Source organism: Lactuca sativa, chromosome 6 (genome assembly GCF_002870075.4).
Source record: "Lactuca sativa cultivar Salinas chromosome 6, Lsat_Salinas_v11, whole genome shotgun sequence".
Classification (NCBI taxonomy): domain Eukaryota; kingdom Viridiplantae; phylum Streptophyta; class Magnoliopsida; order Asterales; family Asteraceae; genus Lactuca; species Lactuca sativa.
In genome coordinates this window covers 161,633,340-161,649,521 of record NC_056628.2, presented here as the reverse complement: position 1 = coordinate 161,649,521, position 16,182 = coordinate 161,633,340, and the positions used below count along the sequence as shown (strand labels likewise).

Sequence of the window (16,182 nt, the reverse complement as noted above, 5' to 3'; positions counted from 1 at the left end):
CATCAACAACTGATTCCATGAGTAGCACTCTATAGTCAATTGTCCCTAGTCCGAGAGTATGTAATGAGCATAATTATTGATCCGAGAGCATGGATTAGACATACCCGATCCAGGAGTATGGATTAGGTAAAGAAGTTAATCTTAGATCCGGGAGTATTGATTAGGTAAAAAGATTAATTTTAGATTTAGGAGTATGGATTAGGTAAATAGGTTAATTTTAGATCTAAGAGTATAGATCGTGTCATTGTAAGGATCGACGGGGTGGGGTAAAAATTGCTTATATAAGGTGAAATTGTATATGTTGTGAGTTCTAAAACACACACACACACACACACACACACATATATATATATATATATATATATATATATATATATGATATAACATTGTGAGATTGAAATCTCTATGTACTCACCAGGTTTCCCAACCCAACCACTCAGTTTATTTGTACCATAGGTATCGATACAAAACTATTTTACACTGAGAGATTAAAGGAGATGTAGATCACTAGTGTAAATGAATGTAATGTCTGTTTATGCTTATGTTTATGTATTGATGATGACATCCTAAAGTTTTAATATAAACAAACTACATTTCTTCGGAAATGCTTTGATAATATGTTTATCATGTTTTTCTGGAAACAAATTTTGCAATATTATTCTTTAAAAACGAATACTCTGATTTTCAAATAAACATAAATAAAATTTTTAAAATAACAGTGAATTTGGGGATGTCATATGAAGACAACCATTATGATTTGGAGGCTCTTGATCCATGGTCTGAAGCATTGCATTTTGTCCGTACTACCCCTATTGGTGTTGCCCCTTTAAAGGTTGAAGCTACTTCAAAAATGGTTGTTGTCACTTGGATGTTGTCACCCCTGACCTCCTTTCATGGCTAAGACTCTTGGTGTCTACAACTATACAAATATAACATTTTGCCCTTGGTGCTCACAAGTTTTGTCGTTAATTTGGTTTCCATTACAAATCTCTAGTCATCATTAAATTTGTCTAGTTTAATTACACATTCAAGTTTCTTACTGGTTTCATTTTCTTTATGTATTGTTTTTATCCAGCTCCCTGCTGACTTTCTTTAATATATTTCTTTTTACCATTAAAAAAACAATTTTTTTTCTCAAAATTCTGAAAATGTTATTCAGATTGCGGACCTGTTCTTGAAATTTTGAAGTCTTTTTTTTTTCGAAATCCGAAATTTTAGTCCGAAATCTGGAATATTGGTCCGGAATGCCCCATTCCAGATAAAGTGGTCATTTAAAAAAAAAAAAAAGAAAAAAAAATTAAGCTATTTTTTCAAATTTACATAAAAAAAATGGTTAGATAACTCAATTTGCCAATAGTTTAGCTTCCCATGTGTCTTGATGAAACCGTGATTATGAAGCAAAGTATGCATATGAAACACGCAAAGAAAGATTACGAACATTAATTAACACATAGATTACTGATGTCAGGTATACCATATATTTTATCTTCCTGTTACTGCTAAAATGCGCGTAGTGGTGTCATTTTGAACTGGCCTTTAGCTGTCACCACTGGCCATACAATCCTTCCGTTGCTTTTTGCAGAATTTCGTTTCAGTCCTTAAACAATATACTTATTACAATTTTTTTTCATATTATCTTTACTTTTTCAAATTTGGTCTAAAGTTGCAATTGAAGCATAGTCTTAAATTTGAGTTAAAAGTCTTAAATTTATGAAAACGTATTAAATTAACAGAAAGTGAATTAGAAATTTTAGAATAAGTCAAAACTTGAGGGGAGGAGAATGTAACTTCATGGCTTCCCTCAATTTTGCTATATGCCCACAGGAAATTGATACCAAAAATCTATCCCTATCAATCAGACAATTATCATGCATTAATGCATGCCAAGAAAGCTGAAAATGTGTTTTCTCCTTTATACAACATGATATTATTTTTTTATTATTTTTTTGAACCATATTTTTTCCATTCTATTTAAAATGGTAGTTTATTTTAATTTTATTTGTTATAATAATATTTTATATTACAATTACTGCATTGTATTATAATTTTATAGTTGAATTAGGTACAAAACAGTTGATTTGTAATAAGTGTAAAACTAAGTTATAGAGAAATGGTTCATGTGTTTTTTTTTTCCCAAAATTACGCTTCAACTTTTTTTTCCCTCACAATCTAAGTCCTATGGTTGTAATTTTTCTTGCACAGATGGTCATTCCATCCAATTACATTTGTTTTCTCTTGCTGCTCATATCCACATGCCTCACACACAAGGGCATGCCTCACACATGAGGGCACAATTGTCTTTCATTCTCACCATTTCCTTTGACGCTGCCTCAAAGTTGTGGGTAATTATGAACATTTAGGCTTACGTCAAATTTATCATCCCAAGCTTGATTGATCACTTCATCTTCTTCTACATAAATCTATAAGAAATAACAATAAAGTCAAATGAGGTCATTTTGAAGAAGTGTTGTAAAAATCCCGACTAGGTCTCGATTAATCTCCAGTTAATCTCTAAGCGCTACTCGACCGATTAATCTCTGCATACACAATGAGTAAAATAGTAATGATGAAGTTTTAACATTTTGAAGAAATTCTATCTCAATATAAATTATTTGATGTTTGATTAGAGGGCTGGGTGTGGGCAACACCCACACGGGTTACAAGGCAAAAAAACAAAAAAACGCCGTTACCATATGTGATGGTGGTAACGGGAAATAACGCGAAAGCCTTTAACATGTAATAACGGGAGGGTGGGGCGGTGTTCACTGGCGTTATCACGTGTTATGAGGCATAATAACGGGAGTGGGGCGTTGTCCACTCCGAGTAGTCTTAGTGTTGTATTAATCATATTAACATATTATATTATGATATGATATTAGTTGTATTTACGAACTTTGATATGATATTAGTCATATTTAATTTTTTAAAACTCAACAAATTAGCAATTAATGGCCCTTGATTAGTCCCCGTCTATCCGCTTAATCTTTTAACTTCAGTCCACCGAATAGCTAACGTCAAACATTTTTTACGACCTTGCTATATATCAAATAGGACATTATCAAGTTGAGTTTATTTATTTAACTTTTTAAATGGTTGCTTTGGGATGTCATTAATATTGTCTGTTGCCAATTTCATTATATATACCAATGTAGTTTATCAGCAATAACAATGTCCTTTATTAGCAATGTCAAACTCTTTTTGTCCATATTTCCTTTTTTTTACCATAACAAAATATCATACTTGTCAACTACTTTAGCGAGCATACATTAGATCCAATTTGTTGTGGCGTATATTCGGTTGTTTTAACAACATCAAAACATCATACATGTCTTATGTCTGCTAGTTTTAGCTTCTAACTAACATATACTTGATCATTGTATTCTTTCTGCAATATCATAACACAATCAATTCTTTTTGTACTATATGAGGGTACAAATAATATCAATAAATATTCTATATAGTTATCATATCCAGGGCAATAAAAAACATGATATAATCTTTTTAGCTGGAGGTACAATAACATAGAACTTGTTCACAAATATTTTTTTTATATATATAAAATAATTTTTTTGGGGGTGCTGTATCTGGTTTCGCCACTATTTGTATTCACATATATTATTAAAATGTGGGGAAGAAGAAAATTAGAAATACAAAAGTCATATGTAGAGAATTTCATTAAATGATGAGAGAAAAGACTATTATGCCCTTGCAGTGGTTATGACTACAGTGTTGTTTGTTTTTTCGAAGAGAAAATGTGTGAAGTTTGCGGACCACTTCCTGCAATCCTTTGTAGCAGAAGAGGTGGAACAAACGGCTGCAACGTGTAATAAAAATATGTTTGTTTTTTAACGTCTGCAGACTGCTGCAGTAAGTTAAACTAAGGCGTGAAGAAGTTTGAAGCAGTTGGTTTAGTGCTGCGTCATGCAGCACACGCACAACAGTTTTTAAGTCAGAAGTCTTCTAAAAAACAAACAACTACGAATGACCAAGTGCTGCGCGACACAACAATAAATGGTCTGAAATGATTTAAAAAAAAACAAACAACACCTAACAGGAGAAACAAAGGTAACTGGACAGAAGGACCATCGGTGCAAATATATTACATCCACATGGCCAATATATTACATCCACATGGCTTAGATAGAGATAAAAAAAAATAAAAGGGACTTGGAGTGCAATCTCGGAACAAACACATGGACCATTTATGTCTAATAAATTTAGTCTAAATTCTTATGATTGCAATAAAAAGAGCCGTTTGTTCTTTGTCCCCACACTAAACGCTTCCCATCTCTCTAAAATTCATTAACTTTCTCTCTGTAGTTGATATGTAAAACCCATTAAAAAGTGCTGAAATTCCATTGATTTCATTGTTTGCCTTCTTTTAGAGCAGCAAAAAACCTTCAAAAGTTCTTTCCAATCCATGGATACTTCTTCTAGCTTTCTTTCTTGTGCTCTTTTCATCTACATTTCCTTGTTTCTAAGCTTCACTTCAGCTGAAGATCCAACCGTTACATACCATTTTGATATTTCTTACATCACTGCTTCACCTCTTGGAGTCCCGCAACAGGTATACTAGCAGATTTTGTGATTTCTCCAGTTGGATTTTGTTGATTTTCGAGAACTAATTGATGGGTTAGCTGTAGATTCTGTTCTTTTTTTCATTGCATTTTGTGTTTTTATTTTCAACTGGGTTTTCGCTCAATGTTCATCCAACGATTGATTGGTAAGTGTTAAATTTCTCATTTTTAGTGTTCGCATGTGGGTTTTGCTATATTACTGGCACCAATCGATGGGTTTGTTTAAGATTTTCCTAACATTAGAGATTTTAGCTTCAGATCTGGATTGTGACAATTGTTTAATGAGGATGTTCTTGATGGGGATTGTTATGAATTTAAATCGTGTAGGTTATTGCTATAAATGGGAAATTTCCAGGCCCTACAATAAATTCAACTACCAACAACAACGTTGTTGTCAATGTGAGGAACAAATTAGATGAAGACCTTCTTCTTACTTGGTAAGATTCGTATACATCGTTGTTAAATCAGAAATCTTGTAATGAATACTCACAAATCCAGATTGAAATATGGTAAATCGAACGAATTTGAAAGATGTATGATTGAATCGTATATATCTCTCTCGAAACAGGGCTGGCGTACAGCAAAAACGGAGTTCTTGGCAAGATGGTGTTCTTGGTACTACTTGCCCAATACCCCCAAAATGGAACTGGACTTACAACTTTCAAGTTAAAGATCAAATCGGGAGCTACTTCTACTTCCCCTCTCTCAATTTTCAAAGAGCATCCGGTGGATTTGGTGGATTCATAATCAACCCACGCTCCGTCATTCCTATCCCATTTGACAACCCAGCTGGCGATATCACAATCTTGATAGGTGACTGGTACATAAGAAACCACACAGTAAGTGTTCGATGAAATGCTTCTGTGAACATTTTCCCCATTTACTTTGTATAACATAACATCGACTGTTTTGGGTTTGTAGGCTTTAAGACACACTCTTGATGCTGGACATGATCTTGGAATGCCTGATGGTGTTCTTATCAATGGCAAAGGCCCATATAGATACAATGACACTCTTGTTCCTGATAAAATCGATCATGAAACCATAAATGTTGAACCAGGTAAACATCAATGAAATGTTTATTAATCTTTCTTAACTCATAACAAGTTTGTTAAAGATCTTTAACTTTATAATCTTCAGGAAAAACATATCGCATTCGTGTGAGCAATGTTGGAGTATCAACTAGTTTGAACTTCAGAATTCAAAACCATAACTTGCTTTTAGCAGAAACAGAGGGCTCATATACAGTGCAACAAAACTATACAAGCTTAGACATACATGTGGGACAAACATACTCATTTTTAGTCACAATGGATCAAAATGCAAGTAGTGATTACTACATTGTTGCTAGTGCAAGATTTGTTAATGAGTCCACATGGCAACGCGTTACTGGTGTTGGTGTATTGCATTACTCCAATTCCAAAGGAAAAGCATCTGGTCCTCTTCCTCAACCTCCTCAAGATCAATTTGACAATACTTTCTCCATGAATCAAGCAAGATCCATTAGGTATGTAAGGAATTATAAGTTATATTGTTTGTTATGCTTAAAGAAATGTAAATTATATTCTCTAGATATTGGTAAAAGGAGTAAAGTACATTGCTAAAAGCTTGTTGGTTGATGTAGGTGGAATGTGTCAGCTAGTGGGGCCCGCCCAAACCCGCAAGGGTCATTTAGATACGGGTCTATAAATGTGACTGAAGTTTACATACTTAAAAACAAAGCACCCGTGACAATTAATGGAAAGAGAAGGGCAACACTAAGTGGGATCTCATTTGTGAATCCCACAACACCAATTCGGTTAGCAGATGAGTTTAAAGTTAAGGGAGCGTATAAACTTGATTTTCCAACTGAGCCACTCACGGGACCTTCTAGAATGGAAACATCGGTTATTAATGGAACATATCGTGGATTTATGGAAGTTATATTACAAAACAATGAAACCAAAATGCATAGCTACCATGTGGATGGATACGCGTTTTTTGTTGTTGGGTATGTGAATTTTTTTATGTTTTGTGAAGTTTTATTGGGTGAATTAGAAAAGAAAAAATTGTTCTAGTTTGGGAAGTTTAACTGCTAATACTTTGTTTTTTCCAATCAAACAGTAGAAATTACCGATGAAACCTGTTATATCACGTGTCATCAGTAATTTTCCAAATTAACCATTTTGACAAAGTCAAAATGGTTAATTTGAAAAAATGTTGGAATTTTTTATGGGTTGATTAGAAAAAATTAGTTATAAGTGGTTAAATTAACCAATTTGACATGTTATATCAAGGTTTCACAAGTAATTTGTTATGTCAAAATGGTTAATTTGAGAAAATATCAGAATTTTTGTCGAAAAAATACGGGTTAATTTAAAAAAAGACCTTATATTTTGTGTTTTTTTTGGATTTAACCTTAAATTTATTTTTTGTATTTTTTCATTTTTCCCGATTTTGCCATTTTGCCAAAAAAAATTGTACAAATGTGAGAGAAAAACTAAAAAAGTTGAGGGTTTATTTGGAAGCATTTAGAAGGTTGAAGGTTTTTCTCAGAAAAAAAGTACAAAGTTGAGGGCTTTTTCGGAAAAAAATAAAAAAATACAAGGTCTTTTTCAAGCAAAAAATAATTTTGATGTTTAATCCGGAAAAAACACAAAATATAAGGGGTTTTTTTTTTTTTCGATTAATCCAAAAAAAAGGTACAAGTGTTAACTTTTAAGTTTTATATTTTTATTATACTTCAAAATGTTTTGTGATCTTTTTATATATTGATGCTTGTTATTTGATCTTAGAATGGGGTATGGTGAGTGGACAAATGATAGTAGGGGACAATACAATAAGTGGGATGGTATTGCTCGTGCAACAACACAGGTATTTTTTTTTTATTACTTTTTTATATAAAAAATTATAACTTTTAAAAAAATTATAATGGTTTATAATTTTATACAATATATGTAGGTTTATCCTGGTGCATGGACAGCAGTCTTGATCTCTCTTGACAACGTAGGAATTTGGAATCTAAGAACAGAAAATCTCGACTCATGGTATCTTGGTCAAGAAACATATATTAGGATTGTTAATCCTGAAAAAAACAACAAAACAGAGTTGCCAATTCCCGATAATGCCCTTTTCTGTGGTGCCCTTAGCCGTATGCAAAAGTAAGTAGTTGTGTAAATTATTTTCTTGATTTGCTTTCATGTCTTTTTGATTTAAATTCATGTTTGTTTTTTGAAATTGAAATTAATGAAAATTAATTTTCAGGCCACAAGATATTTCTTCAGGATTAAAAGGGCATGGATCGATGGTGGTGGTGTTGAGTTTGAGTCTAATAATGGCGATTTTGAGTGGTTTTGTGGTCTAATTTAATTGATTGAATCTTTAATTATGTTGCGTTTAGTTATTTGGTAAATTCCTAGGAATTGGTGTTTTAGGTTGTGGGGATTTCTTCTCATCATTCTTTTATTTTACTTGATTGATTGTGTTTGTGTAGTTGAGGGGGATGTTGTGTAAAATGTGGTGTTTAATCTTTATAAGCAATATGCTAAATTATTTGAAAGAAAAAAAGAGAGTTTTCTTATTGGTGATTATAATTAAACGTTGATGCTAATTTTTTCTTTTATCTCAATGTGTTAAGAATTTGATTATTATTACATTTGTCCAACTCATAAACTTTCAATATATAATAGGCCCTAATCCTAAGTTTTAGCATTTTGTAAACATTTTAAATAATTATTTTTATTTTGACTGTTATATATTTTGTAAATCTAAGTTTAAAATAATTCGTATATATTCTTTATAAAATTTCAAAATGTCATATTTATCTAAAATTCCTTAGGTGAAGCAATTCCATACCATCCTTGTTTTTATTTTAATAAATGGTTATATTGGTTGTATTTATTAAGGTGGCGTTTGGTTTGCAAAATATTTTTAAAGGAATTAGTATGTGTTAAGGAATTGGAATATGTCAGGGATTGCAATCCAATTTCATATTCTGTTTGGTTGACAGGAATTAAATTTGAATTCAATTCCATATTATGTTTGGTTGGTAGAAAATAGAACTGAAAAAATATGAAATGACAAAATTGCCTTATTTTTTTTATTTTTTTTATTTTTTTAATAGTTTATATGTAAAAATATATTATATAAATTATAAAATTAATAAATGATGGTGATTGTGTCAGTGATGTTGACGGTGTCAGTAGTGGTGATGATGGCGACAAAGGTGATGATGGGTAGTGGCGGAGGTGATGATTGTGGTGGCGGTAGTAATTGTGATGATGATGGTTATGGTGGCAGTCATGAGTAGTGGTGGAGGTGACAATGGTGGTGGTGTTGGTAGTGGTGGCGGAGGTGATGACAGTGGTGGTGGCAATGATGGTATAGTCGTGGTGGAAGGTAGTATAGTGGTATAGGTGGTGACGGTGGTGGTGGTAGGTGGTTGTGACATTGGTGGGTGGTGGTAGAGGTAGAGTGTATCGGGTGGTGACGGCGGTGATATGTGGTGGTGGTGGTTGTGGTGGAGATGGTGATAGCGGTGGTGGGTAGCAGTGGCAATGGTCGATGGTGGTGGAGGTGACGGTGCTAGTGGGTGGATGATGGTGGTAGCGGAGTTACCAATGGTGGTTATGGTGGGTGGCAGTGGATGTGATGATGGGTGGCGGTGGTGGTGGCAACAAAGGGGTTTCATATGTAGTGTTAAAAGTAAAATGGGTAATACGGTAACATTCAACGTTCTCACTTAAAAAGAATTATAATTCCTTAAGTTTTTGGATGAAATTTATTTTTTCTCATTAGAAGGAAAATTTGACTCATTTAGGAATTTAATTCCTTTTAAAAGCTTTGAACCAAATAAAAGAAAGTGATTGAATTAACTTCCAATTCCTTCTAATTCCATAGGATTCCAACAAACCAAATGACACCTTAGTTGTTTCGGTTAATGGTTTGTTAATTGTTAAACATATCAATTTGAATCAAATTAAAAAAAAATTCAAAGGTGTTGGTGTTTGAGATTGCTTTTTCAAAATAACTTGAGTTTTTTGAAAAGCTAATAAGTCAAAAATAATGTTTTGAAAAACTTAAAATCATTTTTGGAAATAACTTTTACATGAGTTTCAAAAAGGAGCTTATGAAAAAAAAAATATAAAACTAAACTTTGATTTTTTCAAATTGATTTTTTTTTGGTTAAAATAGCTTCAAAAAGGAAAATTCTAAGGGATTTTAAGCTAAATATTTTTTAACTTATTTATTAATTGAGTTTTGTCATTATTTATTCCAATATTTTTTTTATTATTATTATTTTTTAAATAAACTCGTTTTACAATCAGGTAAGTCGATAAACATTTTTGCTTACTCACAAACACCCTGTCAATGTCGTAGTGATGTAAACAGAGTAGTTACTTTTCATTATCAAGTCGGGAGGGGAAAGGGGAAACACCAAATTAGGTCGTCTTGACCACCGATTTCATTTTCTCTCGTCGAGTCGTCGGCGTCATCAACCTCACCTCCGAGGCTCCAACTTCTTCTCCGCCGCAAGCCAGTCCACTATCCCACCTTCATTCAGAAACCGACTGGAAGCCGAAGCCCAATTGTAGCTGCCAGCTACCATTTAGGTAAGAAGCCTATCCCTCTTTCTTCGTGTCTCCATGTCACTTAGACTATGTGTTTGTGTGTTTATATGACATCGGTTAGCTGTGATGATATTTGATTTCTGTTTGTTTGTGTGTTTATACTTTATATCAATCTGTAACTGTGATGATACTTGATTTGTGTGTGTTTGTGTGTTTATATCAATATTGGGTTTTCTTTCATGTGGGGTCTGGAATAAATCAGAAAAAGAGAATTGCATCAGTAAACGTCTTGATCAATCTGTAATCTGTAACTGCGTATATATAAATCTTAGATTTGTGTGTGTTTGTGTGTTTATATCAGTCTGTAACTTTTGTATCTTCTCACCTTATGTTCTAGAATGAGACAATTTAAAATGCAGCTAACAACTGAGTATGGCTTGGGTGCTCTTTAAACGTCTTGATCTGTAGCTAAAAAGGTTAATTTGATATGTTCAGATTTCAGAAGAATTTGCTTCATAGCTTCTTCTTGATTTGCTACAATATTTCTGTGGGGTTTATGTTTTCTGTTCATTGCATTTATAGCTTCTTTTTATGTTTAAAGGGGATTATGCTTCTATATGGTTTATAAAGACTACGATTTACATCTAAGTGGTTGCTAATTCGGTAATTCCCTATTTACGTTCTGAATAAGGTTCATAACAAACACATCTTTAAAGTAATAGTGTAAATAGTCTAATTACTAATACATAATCAGTAGTAATTATGGTGAAAGAAGTTGTGCCCAATTACCTCTCTACTCCTTTGAGATTCAAATTTTAAACCTAGTAAGCTCTATATTCAAAGTAAACATGAATGCTTATACATTTAATACCTATTTTTTTGTACATGAAGTATTTTTTTTTTTTTTTTTCAAAATTTCTTCAATACCTAAGTTCATTCAGATCAACAATAAAATTGAAAGGTAGTTTGATTAACTTTCAAAAGTCAGATGGGAGAACTTAATTGATTCTTTACTTTGTCTTCCAGTAATCCCACAAAATCTGTCCATGTCGTGTATATATATTTTTAGGTGTAAACATTAAAAGTCAATGAGATTAGTAGTGCTTCCTCCATTATAATATATAGTGATAATTACTGGAGGGGGCAAAATGGGTAATTTTTTAATATGGACCAAACTTAGCCTGATGAGGTTAGGTTGATCCACTAATATTTTTTTTATGAAACAGCAAAGCATTCATATATAAAAAACCACCATTAGCAAGAAGCTAAGGTGAAAAGTACAGGGAATATAACAAAAAATGGGGATATTTAGCCATCAAATGGAGAACAACTCCATTCTGTCCAGCTTTTTCCCAAATTACCCCTGAATTTAAACCACTCAAAAGCCTGTGCAATAATGAGATCCACTAATACTGTGGGTGACTTTCCACTGTTTGACCCTTTCTATCTTTATACAATCTTGTAGATTTTACCAATTTAACCTTGGAATTGAAGTCTAAGCCAAAATGACCCCCCATTTTAGGTAAATGGGTGAAAATTGTTGAGGAAGTATCCCCTAAAAACATACATATATTCATGACATTATTTAGTTCTTACTATGTGTTGATTAATTATAATAGTAGTATATATATTTTCTTACTAAAATCAGGTTATGATGTTTTTTGCAATTTTGGTTTGTAGGGTTATAAATGAGTCGAGCTTTTATTGACTTATTCAATCTTGACTTCTATGCCTTTCATATTCAAAGTTGATGTTCTTTTTAAATAATCTGTGACATACTTATATCACATAAATATTTTACTGTTAGTATTTATTCAAAATAAAAACTTTATAAATATCATTTTTTTCCGAAAATGTCAAATTATGTTAATCTTGGAATTGTAAAAGTAGTCACTTTGACTCACAAGTCAAAGCAAACCTCCTTTCTTGGAAATGAGTTAGTGCTATAACGATATATTTCTCCATTAACAATCATCAAATAATGTCTATATTCATTTGTGGAAAATGAATATATTTTCTTTTAAATTCAATCTATCAGGAATCCAAACACCATGGAGGACAAAACCGTCAAAACAATCGATTTTCTTCGTGCACGATTACTAGCAGAAAGATCCGTCTCAAGAACAGCAAGACAACGAGCTTACGAATTGTCAAAAAGGGTATAAACAATTTTTTTTTATCTTTTTCCTTTTTTTTTTTTTTCAAAATCTTATAAATTGTTTTGCATCAGGTATCAGAGTTAGAAAAGCAGCTGAAATACGTATCCCTTCAAAGAAAAAAAGCAGAAAAAGCAACAGTAGATGTTCTTCTAATTTTAGAAAACCATGGAAGAAACGATCTTTCTGAACAATTCAATTCAAGCTCAGATCAAGACGAAATATCCAGTCAGCATGCTGAAACAGAAACATCGACACAACTACAACATGTGAAATCAAAACCCCAGGAAAGTGAATTCTCAAGCTCCGAGGTTGAATCTTCTAGAAGCTTATCCTGGAAAAGCAGTAAAAATTCCTCCTCACGTTTTCTTGAAAAAAAATACACCGAAGCTTCTAGAAGAAGACGTAGTAATAGCTTTACATCCACCGGTTCTTCACCAAGACGCGTTGGTAAATCATGTCGCCAGATCAGACACAGAGAACATAGGTCACCAAATGATGACGTGGCACAAAAAAATGATGGAAGTGAAAAAGACATGGAAAGGGCGTTGGAACGTCAAGCTCAATTTATCGCGCGATATGAAGCAGAGGAAAAGGCACAAAGAGAATGGGAGGATAAGTTTAGAGAAAATGTATGTCATTTTTATTTATTTATTTATTTATTTTTATGACATGACATGACAGAATTATTTAATATTCTTGAATATGTTCAGGACTGGTGTGACCCTGGGACCCACTCAGATGTAACAGAGGAAAGAGACGAAATTAAGGGTGCAGCTCCTCCGGTCATACCATCACCTTGCTGTAATGACAAAACTACCCCTGGAAGTGGAAGTGAAGAAATTGATGCCAAATTAAGTGAAGAACCCAACATCAAGATCGAGACTGAAGACCCAAAGAACAGTGACGTGGTCAACAATGTCAATGTGTCAGATAATCAAATTCAAAACCATCCACAATCTACACAGTTTATCCCAGGACACGTGTCATCTTCTCAAAACAGTAGCTTGTTGGATAAAGGTGAAGAAACTTCAGGTAATAAGTCATATGAAACTAACGTTGGAACTCATGAAAATCCGGGTGAATTGGGATCTGTTCTTGAGGCGCTTCAACAGGCTAAATTATCACTTAGATCCCTCGAAAAAGTTCCATTGTTACAAAATGGTCCCTCTGTTCCTGCTTACAGATCCATGGAGAAATTCCCAGTTCCTTTCAGCTCTGTTGGGCTTTTCAGGTTACCAATTGATTATGAATATGGAGCTGGAGTTAACAATAATAATAATAACTTATTAACTTATGATTCTAGATTAAGTTTGACTAGTCAACAACACACTGGGCCTTCTGGAGGTCAATTTGGTCAATTTGTTACAGAATCCCTTTCTAGTTCATCTGGGTCTCTTGATGATCGATTTCGCATGGTCCCCACCTTCCCTTACCAAGAAACCGGCTTGCCTGCCCTTGACCCAAGATTTGGTGTGGGTCCGCCTGCCCGTGACCCAAGATTGGATGTGGGTTTTGGCCCGTCTGCCCGTGACCCAAGATTGGATGTGGGTTTTGGCCTGTCTGCCCGTGATCCAAGATTTGATGTGGGTGCCCGTGACCCAAGATTGGATGTGGGTTTGGGCCTGTCTGCCAATGATCCAAGATCACTTGTGGGTTTGGGCCTGTCTCCCCGTGATCCAAGATTTGATGTGGGTGCCCGTGACCCAAGATTGGATGCGGGTTTCGGTCAGGCTGCCCGTGATTCGCGATTGGAAATTGGCCCGACTTTTCAAGCCCGATCATTATATGGTGATTATATCAGACCAAATATGTACAAGTAAGATTGCATGGAACAATGTGTAAAGCTTTTAATATATTTGGTAGTTAAAAGGTGGGTTTCTTTGTTTTTTGTTGGGTTCTGTATTTATAAGCTAATTATACAATATACTTGTATCATTGTGATTTGTGAAATAGACTTAGATGTATTCATGTTGTAGATTCATCGGTATTGTTGATTTGACCTCAGTTATTATGTTAAAGTAAAGTTTGACTTTTAAATACAATTTGAAAAAAGAATGTTTGGATTATGTTTTTTTTTTTTTTTTAGAACCGGCAATTTTATTATAAGACACTCATTAGTGAGAGTCACATATTACATTAATTTACATAAAAAAGAAAGGGGATTTTGTCCATTCTCCCCATATAAAATTTCCTTCCCATATCTATGTTTGATCCATAAATAAACCATGGATTTTACTCCTTCAAACACCAGATCCGGACCGATAAATTTTAATTTGAAGATTCTATCATTTTTTGCTTTCCAAATACCCCATAATGCACCAAAAATGACTGCATTCATTGTTCTCCTCTTTTCTTGGGGGATGTCCACAATCTGCTGCAAAGTTTAGGATCTCCTTAATATTGGTTAGTTGGTGAGACATGATACCACACCAATTCCAGACCCGGTTCCAAATTGTATCTGCAAACGGGCACGTGATCAGCATATGATCTGTGAACTCAGTATCTGAGATGCAAGCATTGCAGTTTAATGTCTGTATCTGTACTCCTTGCGTAATAAGAGCGTTCATTGATGGAATCCGATCCAGCCTTGCTCTCCACACAAAACAACTCACTTTGAACGGGATCCAGTTGCACCACATGAAGGCTCCATCAGGTATCCAATGACCTACCCGCTCGATCTTTCCTCTTAGAGCAACGAATCTAAATTTCCCATCAAACACAAAGTTTGAGTCCCATCCCGTATCCACCTGTTTCCATCGAATCACTTTCGTGTCTGCAATGGAAAATTTACCAAGAGCATTTTTACATTTATCAATGTTCCGCCAAACTTCGCTTAGGTACCTGGAAGATATCTGACTAGGCTGAATCATATCAAGACTGTGTAGACCCTTTATGATCTTAACCCATAATGAGTCATATTCGTTGACAATTCTCCATTTCCATTTTGCTAACAAAGCTAGGTTCAAAGCCTTTATGGAACCGAGACCTAAGCCACCCACCTCCTTAGGTGCTATAATTCTGTCCCAGGCCACCCATTTAATTTTTGATTCATTTTCTGGACCTTCCCATATGAAATTTCTCCTGATTTTCTCTATAGCCTCAATAACCCCCGATGGAGCAGTAAACAATGATAAATAAAATGTGGAGAGGTTACCCAAAATTGCCTTTGCTAGAGTCACCCTCCCACCAAAGCTCAAGGTCTTTGCCTTCCATCTAGAAAGTTTATTTATGAGTTTTTCAAGTATCGGGTTCCAAGAGCTTTTACTGTTCATATTCATCCCCACTGGTATCCCAAGGTATGTGAATGGCAGTGCACTAGGCTCACATCCTAACGGTAAGGCCCCATTTTCAACATCTTGAGAATTAACACCTATGCCAAAAACTTTCGATTTATTAAAGTTAACTCTTAAGCTGAAAGACACTTGGAAGCATTTGAGAATCCTCGCGAGTTTTTTAATATTTTGGCTAGACCATTCGTCAATGAATAGGGCATCATCCGCGTAGAATAGATGTGATACTTTAATATCAGAATTTGGAATAGATATACCTTGAAAGACACCTTTGACCACTGCTTCCTTTAATGCTATATTCAACCCTTCCATGGACAATATAAAGAGAAATGGCCAAAGAGGGTCACCCTGCCTTACTCCTTTTTCAAGTTGAAACTCCGCAGTTGGACTACCGTTCACCAATATCGAGGCCCTTGCCGACTCCAAACAACCTTTTATCCAAGACCTCTATTTTATTCCGAAGTTCATCTGCTGCATCATAGAATCCAAGAATTTCCAATTTACCGAGTCAAAAGCTTTATTAAAATATGCTTTGAAGAGCAAAATCTTCTTATTGAGCTTCTTCCCCCATGAACACAACTCGTTAACTATGAGCGGTCCTTCAAGA

At 34.2% G+C, this 16,182-nt stretch overlaps 4 protein-coding genes across 4 annotated transcripts; 2 read left to right on the top strand and 2 right to left on the bottom strand.

Moving 5' to 3' along the window:
• The first annotated feature begins 4,264 nt into the window (after positions 1 to 4,264).
• LOC111903866 (monocopper oxidase-like protein SKU5) lies at positions 4,265 to 8,096 on the top strand. The gene is made up of 9 exons (XM_023899622.3): positions 4,265 to 4,567; positions 4,905 to 5,014; positions 5,146 to 5,416; positions 5,499 to 5,637; positions 5,718 to 6,084; positions 6,202 to 6,567; positions 7,352 to 7,430; positions 7,518 to 7,717; positions 7,821 to 8,096. Exons 1-9 carry the CDS (start codon positions 4,421 to 4,423, stop codon positions 7,918 to 7,920), a joined length of 1,779 nt encoding a protein of 592 aa, XP_023755390.2. The 5' UTR covers positions 4,265 to 4,420; the 3' UTR covers positions 7,921 to 8,096.
• A 658-nt stretch (positions 8,097 to 8,754) lies between these two features.
• On the bottom strand, positions 8,755 to 9,246 carry LOC111904395 (extensin-like). The gene has a single exon (XM_023900170.2). It carries the CDS (start codon positions 9,244 to 9,246, stop codon positions 8,755 to 8,757), a length of 492 nt encoding a protein of 163 aa, XP_023755938.1.
• Positions 9,247 to 9,926: 680 nt separating this feature from the next.
• On the top strand, positions 9,927 to 14,260 carry LOC111903857 (uncharacterized). The gene is made up of 4 exons (XM_023899609.3): positions 9,927 to 10,168; positions 12,165 to 12,285; positions 12,357 to 12,914; positions 12,996 to 14,260. Exons 2-4 carry the CDS (start codon positions 12,178 to 12,180, stop codon positions 14,103 to 14,105), a joined length of 1,776 nt encoding a protein of 591 aa, XP_023755377.1. The 5' UTR covers positions 9,927 to 10,168; positions 12,165 to 12,177; the 3' UTR covers positions 14,106 to 14,260.
• Positions 14,261 to 14,570: 310 nt separating this feature from the next.
• Positions 14,571 to 15,887, bottom strand: LOC111904389 (uncharacterized). Its single transcript, XM_023900167.1, has one exon. It carries the CDS (start codon positions 15,885 to 15,887, stop codon positions 14,571 to 14,573), a length of 1,317 nt encoding a protein of 438 aa, XP_023755935.1.
• Between the last annotated feature and the right edge of the window lie 295 nt (positions 15,888 to 16,182).

Excerpts from the sequence above, each read along its gene's own strand:
- LOC111903857 (XM_023899609.3), top strand. The coding sequence starts at position 12,178 with ATGGAGGACAAAACCGTCAAAACAATCGATTTTCTTCGTGCACGATTA. Across the intron at positions 12,286-12,356 it reads CTTACGAATTGTCAAAAAGG|GTATCAGAGTTAGAAAAGCA; the intron begins GTATAAACAATT and ends GTTTTGCATCAG. Across the intron at positions 12,915-12,995 it reads AGGATAAGTTTAGAGAAAAT|GACTGGTGTGACCCTGGGAC; the intron begins GTATGTCATTTT and ends GAATATGTTCAG.
- LOC111904395 (XM_023900170.2), bottom strand. The coding sequence starts at position 9,246 with ATGAAACCCCTTTGTTGCCACCACCACCGCCACCCATCATCACATCCA.
- LOC111903866 (XM_023899622.3), top strand. The coding sequence starts at position 4,421 with ATGGATACTTCTTCTAGCTTTCTTTCTTGTGCTCTTTTCATCTACATT. Across the intron at positions 6,568-7,351 it reads TACGCGTTTTTTGTTGTTGG|AATGGGGTATGGTGAGTGGA; the intron begins GTATGTGAATTT and ends ATTTGATCTTAG. Across the intron at positions 7,431-7,517 it reads TTGCTCGTGCAACAACACAG|GTTTATCCTGGTGCATGGAC; the intron begins GTATTTTTTTTT and ends CAATATATGTAG.
- LOC111904389 (XM_023900167.1), bottom strand. The coding sequence starts at position 15,887 with ATGGAAGGGTTGAATATAGCATTAAAGGAAGCAGTGGTCAAAGGTGTC.